Source organism: Odocoileus virginianus, chromosome 11, assembly GCF_023699985.2.
Source record: "Odocoileus virginianus isolate 20LAN1187 ecotype Illinois chromosome 11, Ovbor_1.2, whole genome shotgun sequence".
NCBI lineage: Eukaryota > Metazoa > Chordata > Mammalia > Artiodactyla > Cervidae > Odocoileus > Odocoileus virginianus.
The window spans coordinates 36,217,050-36,231,735 of NC_069684.1; the positions used below are offsets into that span (position 1 = coordinate 36,217,050).

Consider the following 14,686-nt stretch of genomic DNA (forward strand, 5'->3'; position numbering starts at 1 on the left):
TGTGAGCCAGCTTTTAGCCACTTTCAGGAGAGCAGCTCTAGACTGTCCTGGCACGTGCAGCAGGTACAGACAGTGTGGGGCTGTGCTGCCCAGAGCAGCCAGAAGGAGAGCCAGTTCTTTAAACACTACTCACTGGGTAGCGTCTCCTCCTTAGAGAGGAGTAGTATGAAGGATCCGCGAGAAGCACATGGGAACTTGAGGTCGGTACATTGTCCTTGGAATGTGTTCAAATTCTTCTCCAGACCTTGTGCGTAGTATCCTCAACGTCACGCCCCTTCTCCACCTGTTTAGCTTTAAAGAGGCATGGCTTTTCTTACCAGTCTTATTTCAGCTTTGGGATGCATGTCAGTTCCAGGCCTGTTGTGTTGTGTTCTTTTCCAGAGTTTTCCAAGCCCAGGCTTTTCTCTCTGTTGCTTGTTCAGCCTTGAACAATGGCAGCTGCCTGCACCCTGTGCTCTTCATCCCGGCAGAGGGAAGAAGGTGAAACCAGGGGAGCACTCTAGCTAGGAAACTCATTCTCTTTGGATTTTGTTGGTCACACCCAGGAAAGCTTCCTTCTCTTCCCTTCCATTCCATGAGATATTTTATGGCCTTCACTGCAGAATAGGCTTGTGCCAGATTGGGATCGTCCATGGAGGCGGGATGCAGGGGTTGGTGGGGGCAACTTCACGCTCCCCTTGGGGTGCAGGGTGCTGGTGGCCATCATGCAGAGAGAGCAGAGAGTGCCGATCAGGGGTCAGGTCACCCCTGTGATATATCCCTTATGCAGATTTCCTTTTGAAGAGAGAGGAGTCAGGTTCATTAATTAAAGGAGCCTGGCTCGAGCGCCCTGTAATTATAGGTGCTAGAAATCTGAATTTTAAGAGGTCTGTGCAGCTGCATTTTGAAAAATGTAGGGAGGCACCGAGAAGTACAGGTTGTGGGCAAGAATGTGGCTGAACCAGATTTGGGAGGTTCAGGTTTTGGCAGAATTCCCCTTCAAATTCATATTTATTCTTCCTATCTTTCTTTTTTTTTTTTAATGGGAAGCTGATTTTTTTTTTTTTTTTTTTAAATGAAGGTTACACCCTGTGACAGAGAGACTGGTATTATCAGAGCATGGAAAGCAGAAAGGAGCTGCCATAAACTAGAAGGTGCTTTGTTTGAAGGAAGTAGGGGATATCTTTGGGCTCTAGGGGTGCTGTCTTTGAAAAAGTTATTTCTTCTTGGAGTGAGGGGAACAAGGAGCAGAAGATTAATTTAGATGCAATCTAGGGAGATAAGTCCTGGGCATGTATGGGACTCCGGAATCTTAGCACCCGTTTCTCTTCCCCAGGACGGTATCTCCTCCTGTTGTAAATCCGCTTTCGGTAATGAACCCAGAGGTACAGACAGAAAATGGTAGACCTCTATGGGAAGTCCTGACCTGTCCCTTCTGTTTCTCATTTCCTCAGTTGTTGGTATTTTGATCATTTGTTTTGGGTGCTTTCTGTCTCTCCCTTTTCTTTTCTCTTTTCCTGTTTGATTTATAAGGTCTCATTTTACTTCTTGTCGAAAACCTTTATTTCGGTCTGTGACTATTTGCATGCATCTCTGTTAAATTAACCATGGCTCGTTGGGGATGTGAACGCAAGTTTCCCAGGTGACTCAGTGGTAAAGAATCTGCCTGCAGTGCAGGACGCGGGTTCAATCCCTGGGTCGGGAAGATCCCTTGGAGGAAGAAATGGTAACCCACTCCAGTGTTCTTGCCTGGAGAATCCCACGGACAGAGGAGCCTGGTGGGCTACAGTCCATAGTGGTTGCAAAGAGTCGGTTGTGATGGAAGTGACTGAGGACGCAGACACACATGCACTTGGGCTGCGGGTGGGAGTGGAGAGAGTTAAGCTGAGTAGGGGTTCCCTCTTTGCCTCCCCCTGGAAGGAAAGAAGGGACTCATAGTGAGTGGGGGCTCGCTAGAGACTTGTGTGCCCAAACACTTGGTCGGAAGCAAACCTGCAGCTGCCATCAGCCTCCTTTCTCCCTGTTGGCTTTGTCTCCTTGGAGGGTATTGCAGGCATCCTCCCCATTTCACAGCTTGAGCCCTCTGCCCCTCCTCAGGGGTTTGCACGGGGCTGAAAAAAATTACTTTGTACGATATATATATTTGAAAGATACTCCTCTGTAGTCTTTTCTTCCATTCTTGCATGTGTGTTTGTTGGGAAATCTACTGCTTGTGAACTCATAAACTGTGGAGTAGAACAGAAGTCTCAAAGACTGTCACTTGGTGCATTTACAATATGCAAATTGCAGTTCCAATTAGATTGAAACCTCTATTTAGCAGAGTGGTTTTGTGAAATAAATAACTTTTGAAGAAGGCCTACTATATATAATAAATACATATTTTTCCCTTCAGTTGCCGTCACGGAGCTTCCTGCCTTCCACACATCGGCCTGAAACGCTGATTCAGAGGCAGGCGGCATCCGTGGGCCCTCCCAGAAGAAGAGTCTCTCCTTCGCTTTCCTGGCACTGGGATTTCATCCTTGATTTACAGTGTGCAGCTTGTTAGCGCCAGCGGACGGGAGCTGGTGTGAAGGTCATTGTGTCCGTTCTGTCCTCTCAGAGAGAGAGTGAGGGGGTGTGTTTCGCCCCGTGCGCTTGCGGTGGTGGTGGTGGTGGTGGTGGGCTTCACGGCCCCCTCTTCTGTCCCAATTGAGTGACTCAAAACCCTGGCCTCTTGTCTTTTTCACCCTCTGTACCACCCATCATTCAACAGGGGGTTTTGAACGCCTGATTCAGAATTTCAGGACGAGTACTGCACCACCCAGCAGAGTGCCTCCTCCCCCTCACACCTCCCCTCTCACGGTCCTCCCCTTCTCAGTCCAGCCGTGACAAACTGACAGATAATTAGCAGATTGGGCCCTCCTATCAGGCGAGTCCGGGGCTGGAAACAGCTTTTGCTTTATACTCAGGTCCTTCAGCTGCCCTATGTATGTGGGTGGTGATGCTCTGAGTGGTCCTGGCAGAGAGGGCAGTGAGTGCTGTGGGAAAAGCAAACAGAATGCTCTTTGGGAGAGAGAGTGCTTAAAAGGGAGTGAGGGGCAGGCAGGTGCCCAGCTTGAAAGCACCTGGTGAAAATACCTGGGCTTGCAGGGCTGCGGTTCTGCGCACTACCGCCGGTCTCAGGGAGCAGCGAGCTGGGTTATAATAGGATGCCTGATTACAAAGAACATTTTGAAGGCCACTTAGTCCCAGGTCAGCCTGTGCATTAAGTGCGCTAATCCTTTGCCGTAGCGCTGGACTGGAATCAAAATTGGAGCTACGAAGTCTGTTGTGTTTCAGCTCTGGCTTTAAATATTTCTATACTGATGCTGCCCTGTGTGGCTTTTTCTCAGCTATCCAACTTTTCTTTCTCCAGTGGAACGAGAAAATTCATCATGAGAATATTCTTGTTTACCTACCAGTGACTTTGAAAACTGTTTTTCTGCTTGTCATATGTGGTCTTCATGATTTGAAATATTAATGTGTAGATAAATATAGCAATTTGGAGGGGCTACACATAGGCTTGGGTCCTAGGGCCTGGCACAGTGGAACAGAAAGAAATACCTAATTGCATCAGAACCACTCTTAAGTTCATGTATGTGGAGCCCATCAAGCTGAAAGCATGCAGACAGCATCTGCTGTTATCAAATCACTCGTGAGTCCAGCTAATTAAAATAGAGCTTCATTTTTCTGAACCATTGTTTGGCAGGAATTCGAAACGGGTCTAACCCAATTTCTGTGTGTTTATGAGCCTTTATTATATCAGAGGTACTTTTCTGTAAATGTACGGGGCAGCGTTAAATGAATTGATCCACGCAGTATCACTGTAGACGCACTGTGGACTTGCTAATGATTTCCCTTCCAGCTTTCTGGTTTCCAGACATACTCCTTAAAGCTTTATGTTCTGTTTTTCTATCCTCTGCTCTTTGTCCTCTGATTTTTTTTTTTAAGTCAAAAAAATTTAACGTTTTTTTCTTTGAAGACAGGAAACACTTTATATTTGTTCCCTAATGAAGTTTCTCTCTATGTTTCTTCCTCTCTTCCTGTTTTTGCTCCTCTTTTAGGATTTGCCTTTCTTTATGTCTAGCTGCTTTCTGTTCCATTCTTGCCCCTTATTTTTCTCTCTTCTTATCTCTCTTTCCTTTTACATTTTCCTCAGTGCCTCTCCTCTGACCTTCTCTTTTCTCCTTTCGCTCTTCAGTTCTGCCTTCTCCAGTTTTGCCAGTAAAAGGTTCTTATACCTTTGTCTCTACATGCAAATACAGATTAGGGCAGAAAGCGGCTGCCTATGGGGGTGAAGACATCTGGCCTTTGGGAGATGATGTCAGCCTGTTTTGCCTCTCTGAATTTGCTTGTATACTTAATTTTATGTTTTTAAAAGATTTTTTTCAAACCACATCTACTCCATTTTATAGTCTAATAATCTTACTTTGAAGATCAAAAGTCTTACATAAATGCTAACTAATTATTCCTTGTAACACTTTGGTGAGTCCCTAAGCAGTTACAGTTCCATTTTACAGATGAGGAAGGAGAAACAGGAAAGGTAAGTAACTCTCTGAAAGTTACTGAAGAAGTTAGTGACCAAGTTAGAAGTAAGGCCGGATCGCCTTTGGCTTTCATTCTTGATTACCACCTCTTGGGATGTTCCATTTCTCCCCATAAGGATCATGTATCTTTAAGATGAGGGTGAGAGAACACGGTGCCCTTGTCCCCTTTGCTTCATGTACATTTAGCCTTCTGAAGTTTCATTTGAATTCTGTAGATGTTAAATGAATTTCTAGGTAATTCCTGGGAAAGAAGGATGCCAAACCACTTATGGGCTAGTAAAAAACCCCGTCCATTACAGTCTTGAAGCAGAGCGCTCACTTTCTGTTTCCAGCAGCTTCCAGTAAGTGGGCCCACGTCATACGCACTGGCCCTGGCGATCATAGCATTGTAGGAAGCACTGCCATATTTGATTGAATTTAGCCATCCTGGAATGACGTCTGTATGAAGTCGTCTCTTGCATTACTGTGGCCTTTATTATTGCTAATGCATTCTGACATTACAGGTGTAGCCTTGGCTCTCCCAGAAAGGGCAAGGCTGCTCTTACCGGGCTTAAGAGCAGAATTCGTGAACCTGTTATATAGTGAAACGGGTGTTCACATTTAGTTAATAAGCAGAGTAAGGGAAATGCTTTTATAGAAAAGATAGCCAAGAGATAGAGGCCTCTCCTCCTTCCTCATCCAGCATTGTCTCAAAAAGTAGATCAGTTAGTATTATTCTCCATCAGAAAGCTAGGGTCAGTGGGTAGAAAGTTCAGGAAAGTAGATTTCAGCTCAGCTTCAAGAAGGACTCCTGAAAAGGAATTGACAGTCTTTTAAGAGAGTGAGTTCTCTGTTCATTATAAGCATTCTAGTGGAGGCTTGCCAGTCATGTGTCAAGGTTGTTGAAGAGGGAAGTCCTAGGTCATGTATGGGACCAGATGGCTGTCCTTGTCTTAGATTGTAACTGCAAAAACAACATCTTTGCTTGTTGTTCTTGGTTTTTTAAGTGCCTGGTATTCTGTGTAGACCCAGTGAAGGTTAGTAACTTGTTTTTCAGTCGCTGAGCTGTGTCCAGTTCTTTGCGACCCCCACGGACTGCAGCATACCAGGCTTCCCTGTCCTTCATCATCTCCTCGAGCTTGCTCGAGCTCATGTCCATTGAGTCGATGATGCCATCCAGCCATCTCATCCTCTGTTATCCCCTTCTCCTCCTGCCTCTTTGTCTTTCCCAGCATCAGGGTCTTTTCCAATGAGTCGGATCTTTGTATCAGGTTGCCAGAGTGTTGGAGCTTCAGCTTATTTAATCTTTGGCTTCCTGTTTCTTACTCTTACTTGAATAAAAACTGTTTTTTGTTCAGTTCAGGAAAACTACCCTCTCTGCCACCCTCCTGGAATAAGTCATTCTGGGTAGCCACACTGTTTAGAAGGCCATTGAGAGCCATATGAAAACAAAACACGTAAAACTTTTAACTGGGAATTAAATAAAATGGGTTATACGCTTTCTCTTGCTTTATAAGGTAGAGTATCTAAGACTATAATTTAATCCTGATGACTCAGTATCATCATTTTAGATGTAAATGTTTATATTGTATTTTAAGTGTAGCTGTTTTCCAAACCTGTTGAAATACAGATCGGTTGTGTATTCGCTCCTCCTCTGAATGACTCCACCTATGCCAAATGACCCCGGACTGATAACTTTTTGAGTTTTTTGTTTGCTTTTTATAGACGAGTCTCTCCTGACATTTGTTGCTAGGCTTTTTTCACTATCTTGTCTTTGTTCTGTGTGTATTTCTTGGCTGTCTGGCTTGATTCTCCTTTCTCATTTGCAGTTTTTAATCTTCTGTGATTTGGACACCAGATAACTAAGCTTCTGTATGAAATAGATAGTAAGTAGTGTGAATAGAGCTTTGCTATGTGTAATGTATGTGGAATTTAATTCTTTTTTTGGCAGCAACAATGTCTTCTCCCTTCCCCTCTCTCCTTCCCCATCTTTGTGGCTTTTTCCTATTTCTGGCTGGATGAGATTGGAGAGCTGAACTCCGGAATTAGCTCCAGAACACCTCTGGGTCTGGTCCCTGACTCTCACCCACGTCCCTGGCCTATGTCCTGTGTCCCTCACCAATGTCTGCCTGACATTGGAATCAACTTGGAAATTATGAAATGATGTGGCTTAGAGGGTCCCGAAGGCCATCTGTTCAAGCCTTCTTTTATAGAAATGAAGGAGTCTGAGGCACAGAGCGGGGATGTGAGAGCCCGGGTTCAAGGACACATGCACATCAGGGCTGGATTCTGTGCGCAGGTTTCCGGCCCACTTTCTAGCCTGCCTCTCTGCCACCTTCTGTTCCCAGCCATCTGAGCAGAATGGGTGTGAATGGGGAAATAGAGGGTTTGCATAAGGTAAGATCATGGAGGAAAATACTTTGCTGGCTGTGGGCAGGTTGAGAATTAAAGTACATAAATCAAAAAACGCCTCTGTTTGTTGCAGTGTTTGGCTGTGTTTGCACTCACCACTGATATTGATACTGTAGGAGAAGCTTTAATCCTTTCATTCAAATTTACAAGAAATGCTGTTTCCTTTCAGTTTAAAAAAAGTCCAAGAGAGCATTTGATTTAAGGAACCAAAACTCTAGAAAATGTATCCGGGAGTCCTCGTCAATTTGGGGCATAATGAAATATAAAAAATACTCAATAAAAGCTCCTTTATTACTTTAACTGTTTAAATGTGGAGTTTTTAGCCATCAGGTTAATGTTTTGGTATCATTTTTTTATTTGATTGTGAGCACTTTTCCAGGTAGCGCTGCCACTCGAGCGCTAATCAGATTCCCACAAATGAATGGTGCTAGCTGCAGCCTGACATCACTGCGTTTTTGCTTCGACATTATTTTATTTGGTTTTCCTGTAAAAGTTAATAACTCTGTGTCCATGTGTTTAAACAGGCAAGAAGAGAGAAAGGACAGTGAACAGAAAACGATGAGCGACGTCTCAGGATGCTTTGGCCAAATTGAGGAGATGTAGGGATTTTTGTGATTTTAGTCTCTCACCCTAGCATGAGTTAGGTGTGGAGAATCAAGAAGATTGCACAACAAGATGGTGATTCTTAATCCTTCCTCTCTGTTCCCCAGACAGAGTGGGAAGGACTTAGAAATGAGTTGCCATTGATATAGAGGAGGGGGAGGAGGAGATCAATAGAACTGATCTTGTGATGGTGAGAACTGGTTAAATCTTGCATTAATTGTAAGTAAAATACATGCTCATTTTAGATGACTGAGATTGCTAAGAGCATCAGAGTAGGACAGGAAGACTTTCCTTTTTATCTTCCCGTTAGAGGTAGGAGACCCTCGTGGCCAAGATGGCTCTGGTGTCTGTCTATTAATAATAGGCCTCTGCTGAAGCATTTATTTTTTTGCAGGTATGTTTGTTTGTTGCAAGCTGTCGTTGTTTATGGTGTTTAGTGAAAGGTTACTGAACAGTTCAGAGCCATGGTGATTACCATTTAATTCCTTCTGTGTGCTACAGATTTCTTTGCTGAGCTAAAAATTTCTAAATTGGTTTTGTCAGAGGAGGCAACTAGACTGATACCTCTCTGTCTCTCTCTTTTTTAAAAAAGTATTTATTTACTTTTCATTTTTGACCACACCATTCAGTACATGGGATCTTAGTTCCCTGACCAGGGATGGAATCCCTACCCCTTGCATTGGAAGGTGGAGTCTTAATCACTGGACAACCAGGGAAGTCTCTTGGACTGCTGTCTCTTGCTTCAAATTCTCTTCCAGATTTGCATCTTGGTGCTAAAGACAGTCTGAAGGTACAGATCTGACCATGGACCATCAGTCCTGTGGACTTTATCTCAGTGCCTCTGAAAGCTGTGTGAAATAACGATGACTCACTCAACATCCATGTCAGGGGCGTGGCTTGTCTTGCTCTCTGCGCTACCCTCGTTGTGTGGACAAGTTACTCCTGAAGTCATCTGGAGCCATGTGGCCCATGTTAGATACCCCTTCTTAGACAGTTGAACTGGCCGTCAACTTATTTCACACGGCTGTGAGGTACGTGTGCTGTCTCTCATCCCCGCTTGCTGCTGGAGCAGGTTCCCAGACTGTACCGTCTTGGCGGGTGGCTGTCCCTGGGCTCTCCCAGGGGCTGCTGTGCTTGTGAAGAGGGCAGCTTTCCCCTGAGAGGAGCTGATTCCACTTGACCGTTTTTGTCATCTTATTGTAAATTTGAAGATTTTTGAGTGCCAGCTTTCTCTCTTATGCATCATACTTTTGGAACTCTTCTAGTTTTTCCCTTAGGTCACAGAAGAATCTAAAATAGTAGCAGGAAGAACCAGGATTTGGTGGTCTTAGTGTGTGTGCGTGCTCAGTCTTGTCTGACCCCATGGACTGTAGCCCTCCGGTCTTCTCTATCCATGGGATTTCCCAGGCAGAGTACTGGAGTGGGTTGCCATTTCCTTCTTCAGAGGATCTTCTTGACCCAGGCATCGAACCCACGTCTCCTGCATTGGCAGGCGGATTCTTCACCCATGCACCACCTGAGAAGCCCCTGAATGAGCATGGCTGTGTTTCAGTAACATTCTGTTCATTGACACTGAAATTCGAAGTTCATATGATTTTCACGTGACTTCTTTTGATTTTTGTTTTTCTTAGCCATCTAGAAGTGTAAAACTGTTCTTACAGACTGTGATTGCCAAGATGTGGGGAAGGATGGACTGGGAGTTTGGGATTGTTGTTGTTCAGTCACTTAGTCGTATCCAGCTCTTTGCAGTCTCATGGACTGTAGCCCACCAGGCTCCTCTGTCCTTGGACTTCTCCAGGAGTGGGTGGCTATTCTTCAGAGGTTCTTCCCGACCTAGGGATAAAACCCCCGTCTCTTGCATTGGTGGGCTGATTCTTTACCACTGAGCCTTAATTGTTCACTTTTTTCTGCTTATTAGGGTATCTAAAGACAATTTTAAGGCTACCCACATGTCATTTCCAGTTCTTTTCTTGCTGTCTTTTCAGATTTGAAATGTTTCTAAGCTGTGACTGCTTCTTTTTTGGTATTCAAATCTTTATTTATTTTTGGCTGAGCTGAGTCTTTGTTGAGGTGTGTGGGCTTCTCATTGTGGTAGCTTCTCTTGTGGAATACAGGCTCCAGAGCCTGCAGGCTTCAGGAGTTGTGGCATTTGGAGTCAGTACTTGTGGCTCACGGGCTTAGCTGTCCTTTGGCATGTGGGATCTTCCTGGACCAGAGATCAAACCCATATCCCCTGCATCAGCAGGCAGAATTCTTAACCACTGCACCACCAGGGAAGTCCTCAAATCTATTTTTTTTAACATTTAGAGATGTTAAAAAGTGAAAAATTGTCTTTCTCCAGTTTCCTTGTAGGATGTCTGGTAGGAGTGCCATTTAGCGACTCCTCAAAGTTTCAGTTTTGTGCTGTGTGGAGGGTGATGCTTGACAGCATTTCCTGATCCAGAGCTCATCTTCCTTGGAGTCCAGGGGCCCATCTTGTTGCTCTTAGAGCAGAAGGTGCTCAGCAATCATGCAGGGACCTCACCCTGGTGGTCAGCTAGTCAGTGTCTCACCCCCAGTGATGGCTTGATGCTCAAAGGTGTCACTGTCCATGGTGCAACCTCTCTTCGCCTCCTCCTTGGTCATCCCACTTCTCAGTAGCACATGACTGGAGAGAACTTCACACCAGGGTCCATCTGGCCCGACTTGAAAAGAAGTGGGAACTGAAGCTCTATCTGCTGAGCACACAAAGGTGCTGGCGTTGAGAAGTAACCTTTGGAAAGCATCAGATGCCACTTGTGATGGGGAGAAGGGGACTAGAAAGTAGAGACAGTGGTGTCGTTAGGAAGGTCCTGGCACTGGGAGCCACATATTTTTAGTGTTGGAGTCACCAGCCACTGCCACAGAGTGAGCTCACAGTCCTCTTCAGGAGCATCTTGGGCACTGAGTCATTACATTCCTTTGGAGTGATTCAACTCAACAGCTTGACACCTTCATTAATTTTACAACATGAAGCCTGGGTGCTCTCTGTTTCCTCTTTAACAGGGGAATTAGAAGAATATGGAAAAAACAGCAAGGGAAACTGGAAGAAGGAGCAGTCAAGAAGCTGCTGAAAGACACCATGTGAGGAAATTGAACTCTTTGCCTTTTCTTGGTATCTCCTGGGACCGAGCACCCAAAGCTTGCCACTCGTCGCTGGCACACATAAGCCTTTTTCACTCTGTTCCTGGCACGCCGGCCAACGCTCCGACTCGGAGCCAGCTCGTTTTGCCTTCTCTGCTGAGGTCACTGCTACCGTGATCCGTGTATAATGGCATTTTCCTCCTCTTTTCAGTATGGAGGCTATTACGGTTTCCTCTCTAAACAAGACTTCAAACAATTTGCTGCCAGTTGGATTTCAAAGCCAAGGAAAAGGCAAATGTCATCCTTTTTTTCTCTCCTCTTTGGGTAACTGCTTTGTTGGTTGCATCAAAAATTAGAGGGGCTGCTCTCTAAATTCAGGTGGGGCTGCGTGGGGACAGGCATTTAAATTTGCTTTTCTTTCTCCCCAAGGAGAGAACCCTTTCCCTTCTCAACCTTTCCTAAGAAGGAACTTTGATCTCGTCATCCCAGAAAACAAGGGTGTTCATCTCCCGCACAGCGAGCGCGTGCATAGCCGCGCTTTCTGTGGCGTTGTCCGGCCGCCCTCTGTACGGGCGGCTCCAGCCGGAACCCGAGTTCCCTCTGCGCGGCAAGTTGGCACCCAGAGTACGCTCCAAGTCACCCTTGCGTCCCTAAAATTGCTCTCACTTGATGCAAGATAGTGCCTGTTGCCTTTTCACTTCCATATACATTTCTGGGAGAACTAGTTTAATAAAATAAAACCACCAACATTCTGACAAGCAGGTCATGCAATATTTTTAACTAGGGCCGAGAAGAAAAAATTAAACACAGATATTTCATTCGAAGGGTAGTTATTGTGCATATGACGTTGCCACCTTTCATAAAGGCTCTTACTGCATATATCAGTGTTTTTAAAGCGAGACTGAGGTCAGTAATGCGTGCTGTGGAATTCCCTAAATGCAGATTTACACAATAGGCCTCCACACACATTGTGTTCTATCATGTCAACTCACGTGCACTCCTACCAGAGATCTTTTATTTCTTTAATGTGAAAAACAAAAGAAGAGAGTAAAGTAAAACAGAGGAAATTAGGGCCCACAACTTAATTAGTTTAGGGTTGTAACCCAAGTCAACAATGGGAAGGACACAATGACAAAAAGCAGGAAATTCCAAGTTGAAAGAGAGACTCTTTCCTTTAACTCCTTGAGAGCCAGGGCGCTTGCAAGAGCACTGCTCACCCAGGTGCAGGAGGCTGGCTCAAGTACAACTCTGAGTCTTTATTTTTGAACTTCCTGGCTTTTTGTTGACTTTACCCTCTCCTCTCCCCCCTACCCCTCATGTAAACGAAAGGTACCTTAGCATGTGCGTGTTAATTGTAGATAAAGGGGCGAAAAGTACCCCTCGATTTTGTAACCCTCAGAGAAGGAGAAAGAGGGGGGGAAATTTCCCTGTCACTGTCATCTGTTCATTTTTTAATGAGCAATTTTAAAAAATTGAAAATAAAAGAGGAAAATGAATAGGTGTTGAACCAGCCCGTGATATGTAAATGCCAACTAGTAATTACCTAAAACCTCAATTTTCATTCTGTTTCATCTTGCAAAACATTTCATTTTCCCGGAGTGAAAACACTTGGTCGGGGCTCGCACGAGGCAGCGGAGCGGCCGCCTCCTCCGGCCTGCGCGCCCGCTGGCCCCGGCTAGGGGGCACTTTGGCTCCGCGCTGCGGTGGCCTCGGCCACGGCCAGCTCAAGGTTATTCCCCTCTTGCCATTCCGGCGGCTCCGCTCCGCGCGGTCGTGGCGCCCCTCCCCCCACTCGCACTCGTCTGGTTTCGGGGAGCCTCGTGCCTTCTTGTCCTTGCGGAGGATCGTAGTATCGTATTGAATTTTGGCTGACCGAGCCTTCCTCTGCATATTAACTTTCCCCTCTTACCTGCCCGCTAGACCCTCGGCCTCCCCGAGTTGCATTTCACACCCTAAGAGCACTTCCCTGCCAGGCTCCCTCTCTCCCTTGGCGATTTCAAACGCAGCAGTCTCTATTTTCCGTTTCATTGCTGCTGCTGCTGCTGCTTTTTCCTCCTTTCGTTTTGGAGACTGGGGGCGGCTCTTTTTGACTGCTGCTCTCTTACATATGCACTCCTGCCACATTAGAAGGGTGATTGTGACGTGTCTTTTTTGCATGCTTCTAGATTTACTCTGGGTTAGGAGCTGTATTTGTGCTGTATTTGTGCAGCATCTTGGGATGTGGTTGGGGGATACCCCTGTTTCTGGGCTGGTTGCCTTCACCCCTCCCCAGCTTGTTCTCTGTTGAAAAAGAGAGTGCGGAGAAGTGAGAGCAGTGAGCCTGGTCAGGACCCTTAGCTGTAGGTCAGAGAGGCTTCTGGATGCAAAAAACCAGAATTATGTTGTCCTAGGACCCTGGATCTGAGAGCGCTCTGCCTGGAATCTCAGGAACACGGCCTCTTTAGTGAGATATATGGCTTCATAATTAGCCCGTTGCATTTTTTCACGAGTGCTAGCATCAGCGTTCTATGATGTGTTCCTCTGATTAACAGCTGCTTTGCAACTATTTCCTTGTGCCGCCGATGACCATATTTGTCAAGGAACTCCTGACAGAGTACTGATTTCTTACTAAAATGCAGTGTTTCCATTTGAAGAGGGTTCTCTCATTCTAGGCACTGCCCGGCTTTCCCAGTCACTTCTTGTAAAACCTCGAGCTGGCTTTGGTCTAACGCTTGTTAACAGGATTCGGGGTATCTATCTACTTTAGAGTATGCGCATAGGAACCTCTCACAGGCAATTTAATCTTCTGAGCCGTGCACGTGTGGCGCTGCAGTGTTGGAATGGGGTTTCAAGCCCGCCTGTCGGTCATTTTCTCTTGCCCTCTAGTTGTGATTTCTCTGGGTGAAAAAGGACTTGGCTTTGGTTGTTAGTGTCATTAATTTCTGACTGTTTTTAACATTTTAAAACGGCTAATGAATGCTCACATTTTTAGGAGATAGATGTGCGTGTTGCACACAGGAGTGCAGAAGTTGGTGACATTCCAAGTAAGTGTCACCGGAGACAGTGCATCAGGTTCACGTGTTAGGTGCAGAGTGCTCAGGCTCCCTCCAACCCCAGGTTCATTGTTAGGCAAGCTCTGTTCTCCCCCCCTTGTGCAGAAAAGATCACGTGCGTTCTGAAGATGATAGTGTGCAGATCTTTTGTAGGAGAGTGGAAAGCATCTAGGAAGCGTTGCTTCAGTGAGGACTGTCAGGATCCTCGCTGCTTCTCATCAGGGATTACTTACCCTACACAACGCATTTAACAGCACATAGTTCATTGTAGATAGCCCCTGAGTATACTGTATTCCATTGATTTATACAGTTACAAATCCTGGTCTCTCACACACAAATCTCTCTCAATTGGCCAATCATCTTGGATCCAAAGGTGTTTTTTAATCTGAAGTCCCCTCTTTTTCCCTGGGCTGCTGGCAGTCACTCCGGTGGACCCACTGCCAAGGCAAGAATTTGCTCCTCCTCTTTGCAGCGAGGTTTTATCTCTAGCTTTAAGTGATGAATAGAGTAAAATCATCAGACTTTCCTAAAATTGCAGAGTCGATGGTGACAGGATGGTTTTATTTTCACTTTTTGAGGGAGGGAGGGTGAGACACAGAGCATCGGGTTACAGGAATGGGGTGACAGAAACTTTGCTTCTGTTTCCTTCTGAGTTTGTCGTCTTTGTTTTTATGAGACCAGCTACTGGTAATTGCCTTGTGCTCATTAAGAATGCTCGGGGTGCAAGAGAAGGGGAAAGGAGGGCCAGTTCTGTGTCTCCAAGGGACTCAGCAGTAAGTGGTCTCCATGAGGCCATTGGAGCTTTTCACCAGGATTCTCCCTGGCTTGCTGCACTCCTGCACCAGGCGCAGTAACGTTCCCGCCTCCGTTTTACATCAGTGACATTGAGGCGGAAGGTTTGGCCTGAATTTATGTAATTTAGTTGGGCACAAATACAACCCATGAATAGTCACATTCATCTCCTAATTAGAAAATCAGACGATAATACAGGACAGGCTGCAGGCACCCCGTCAT

At 45.6% G+C, this 14,686-nt stretch overlaps 1 protein-coding gene across 6 annotated transcripts in view; it reads left to right on the forward strand.

Annotated features, from left to right (window-relative positions):
- PEX14 (peroxisomal biogenesis factor 14) overlaps positions 1 to 14,686 on the forward strand; it is a 140,231-nt gene that overhangs the window by 33,438 nt on the left and 92,107 nt on the right. Inside the window, exon 1 of one of the 6 annotated variants that reach the window (XM_070474271.1) lies at positions 10,563 to 10,640. The exons of the other annotated variants lie outside the window; for them this stretch is intronic. Within the exon in view, the coding sequence (XP_070330372.1) occupies positions 10,578 to 10,640 (63 nt within the window). The 5' untranslated portion in view covers positions 10,563 to 10,577. Of the gene's footprint in view, positions 1 to 10,562; positions 10,641 to 14,686 lie in introns of those variants that run through there. 6 annotated transcript variants of the gene reach the window in all.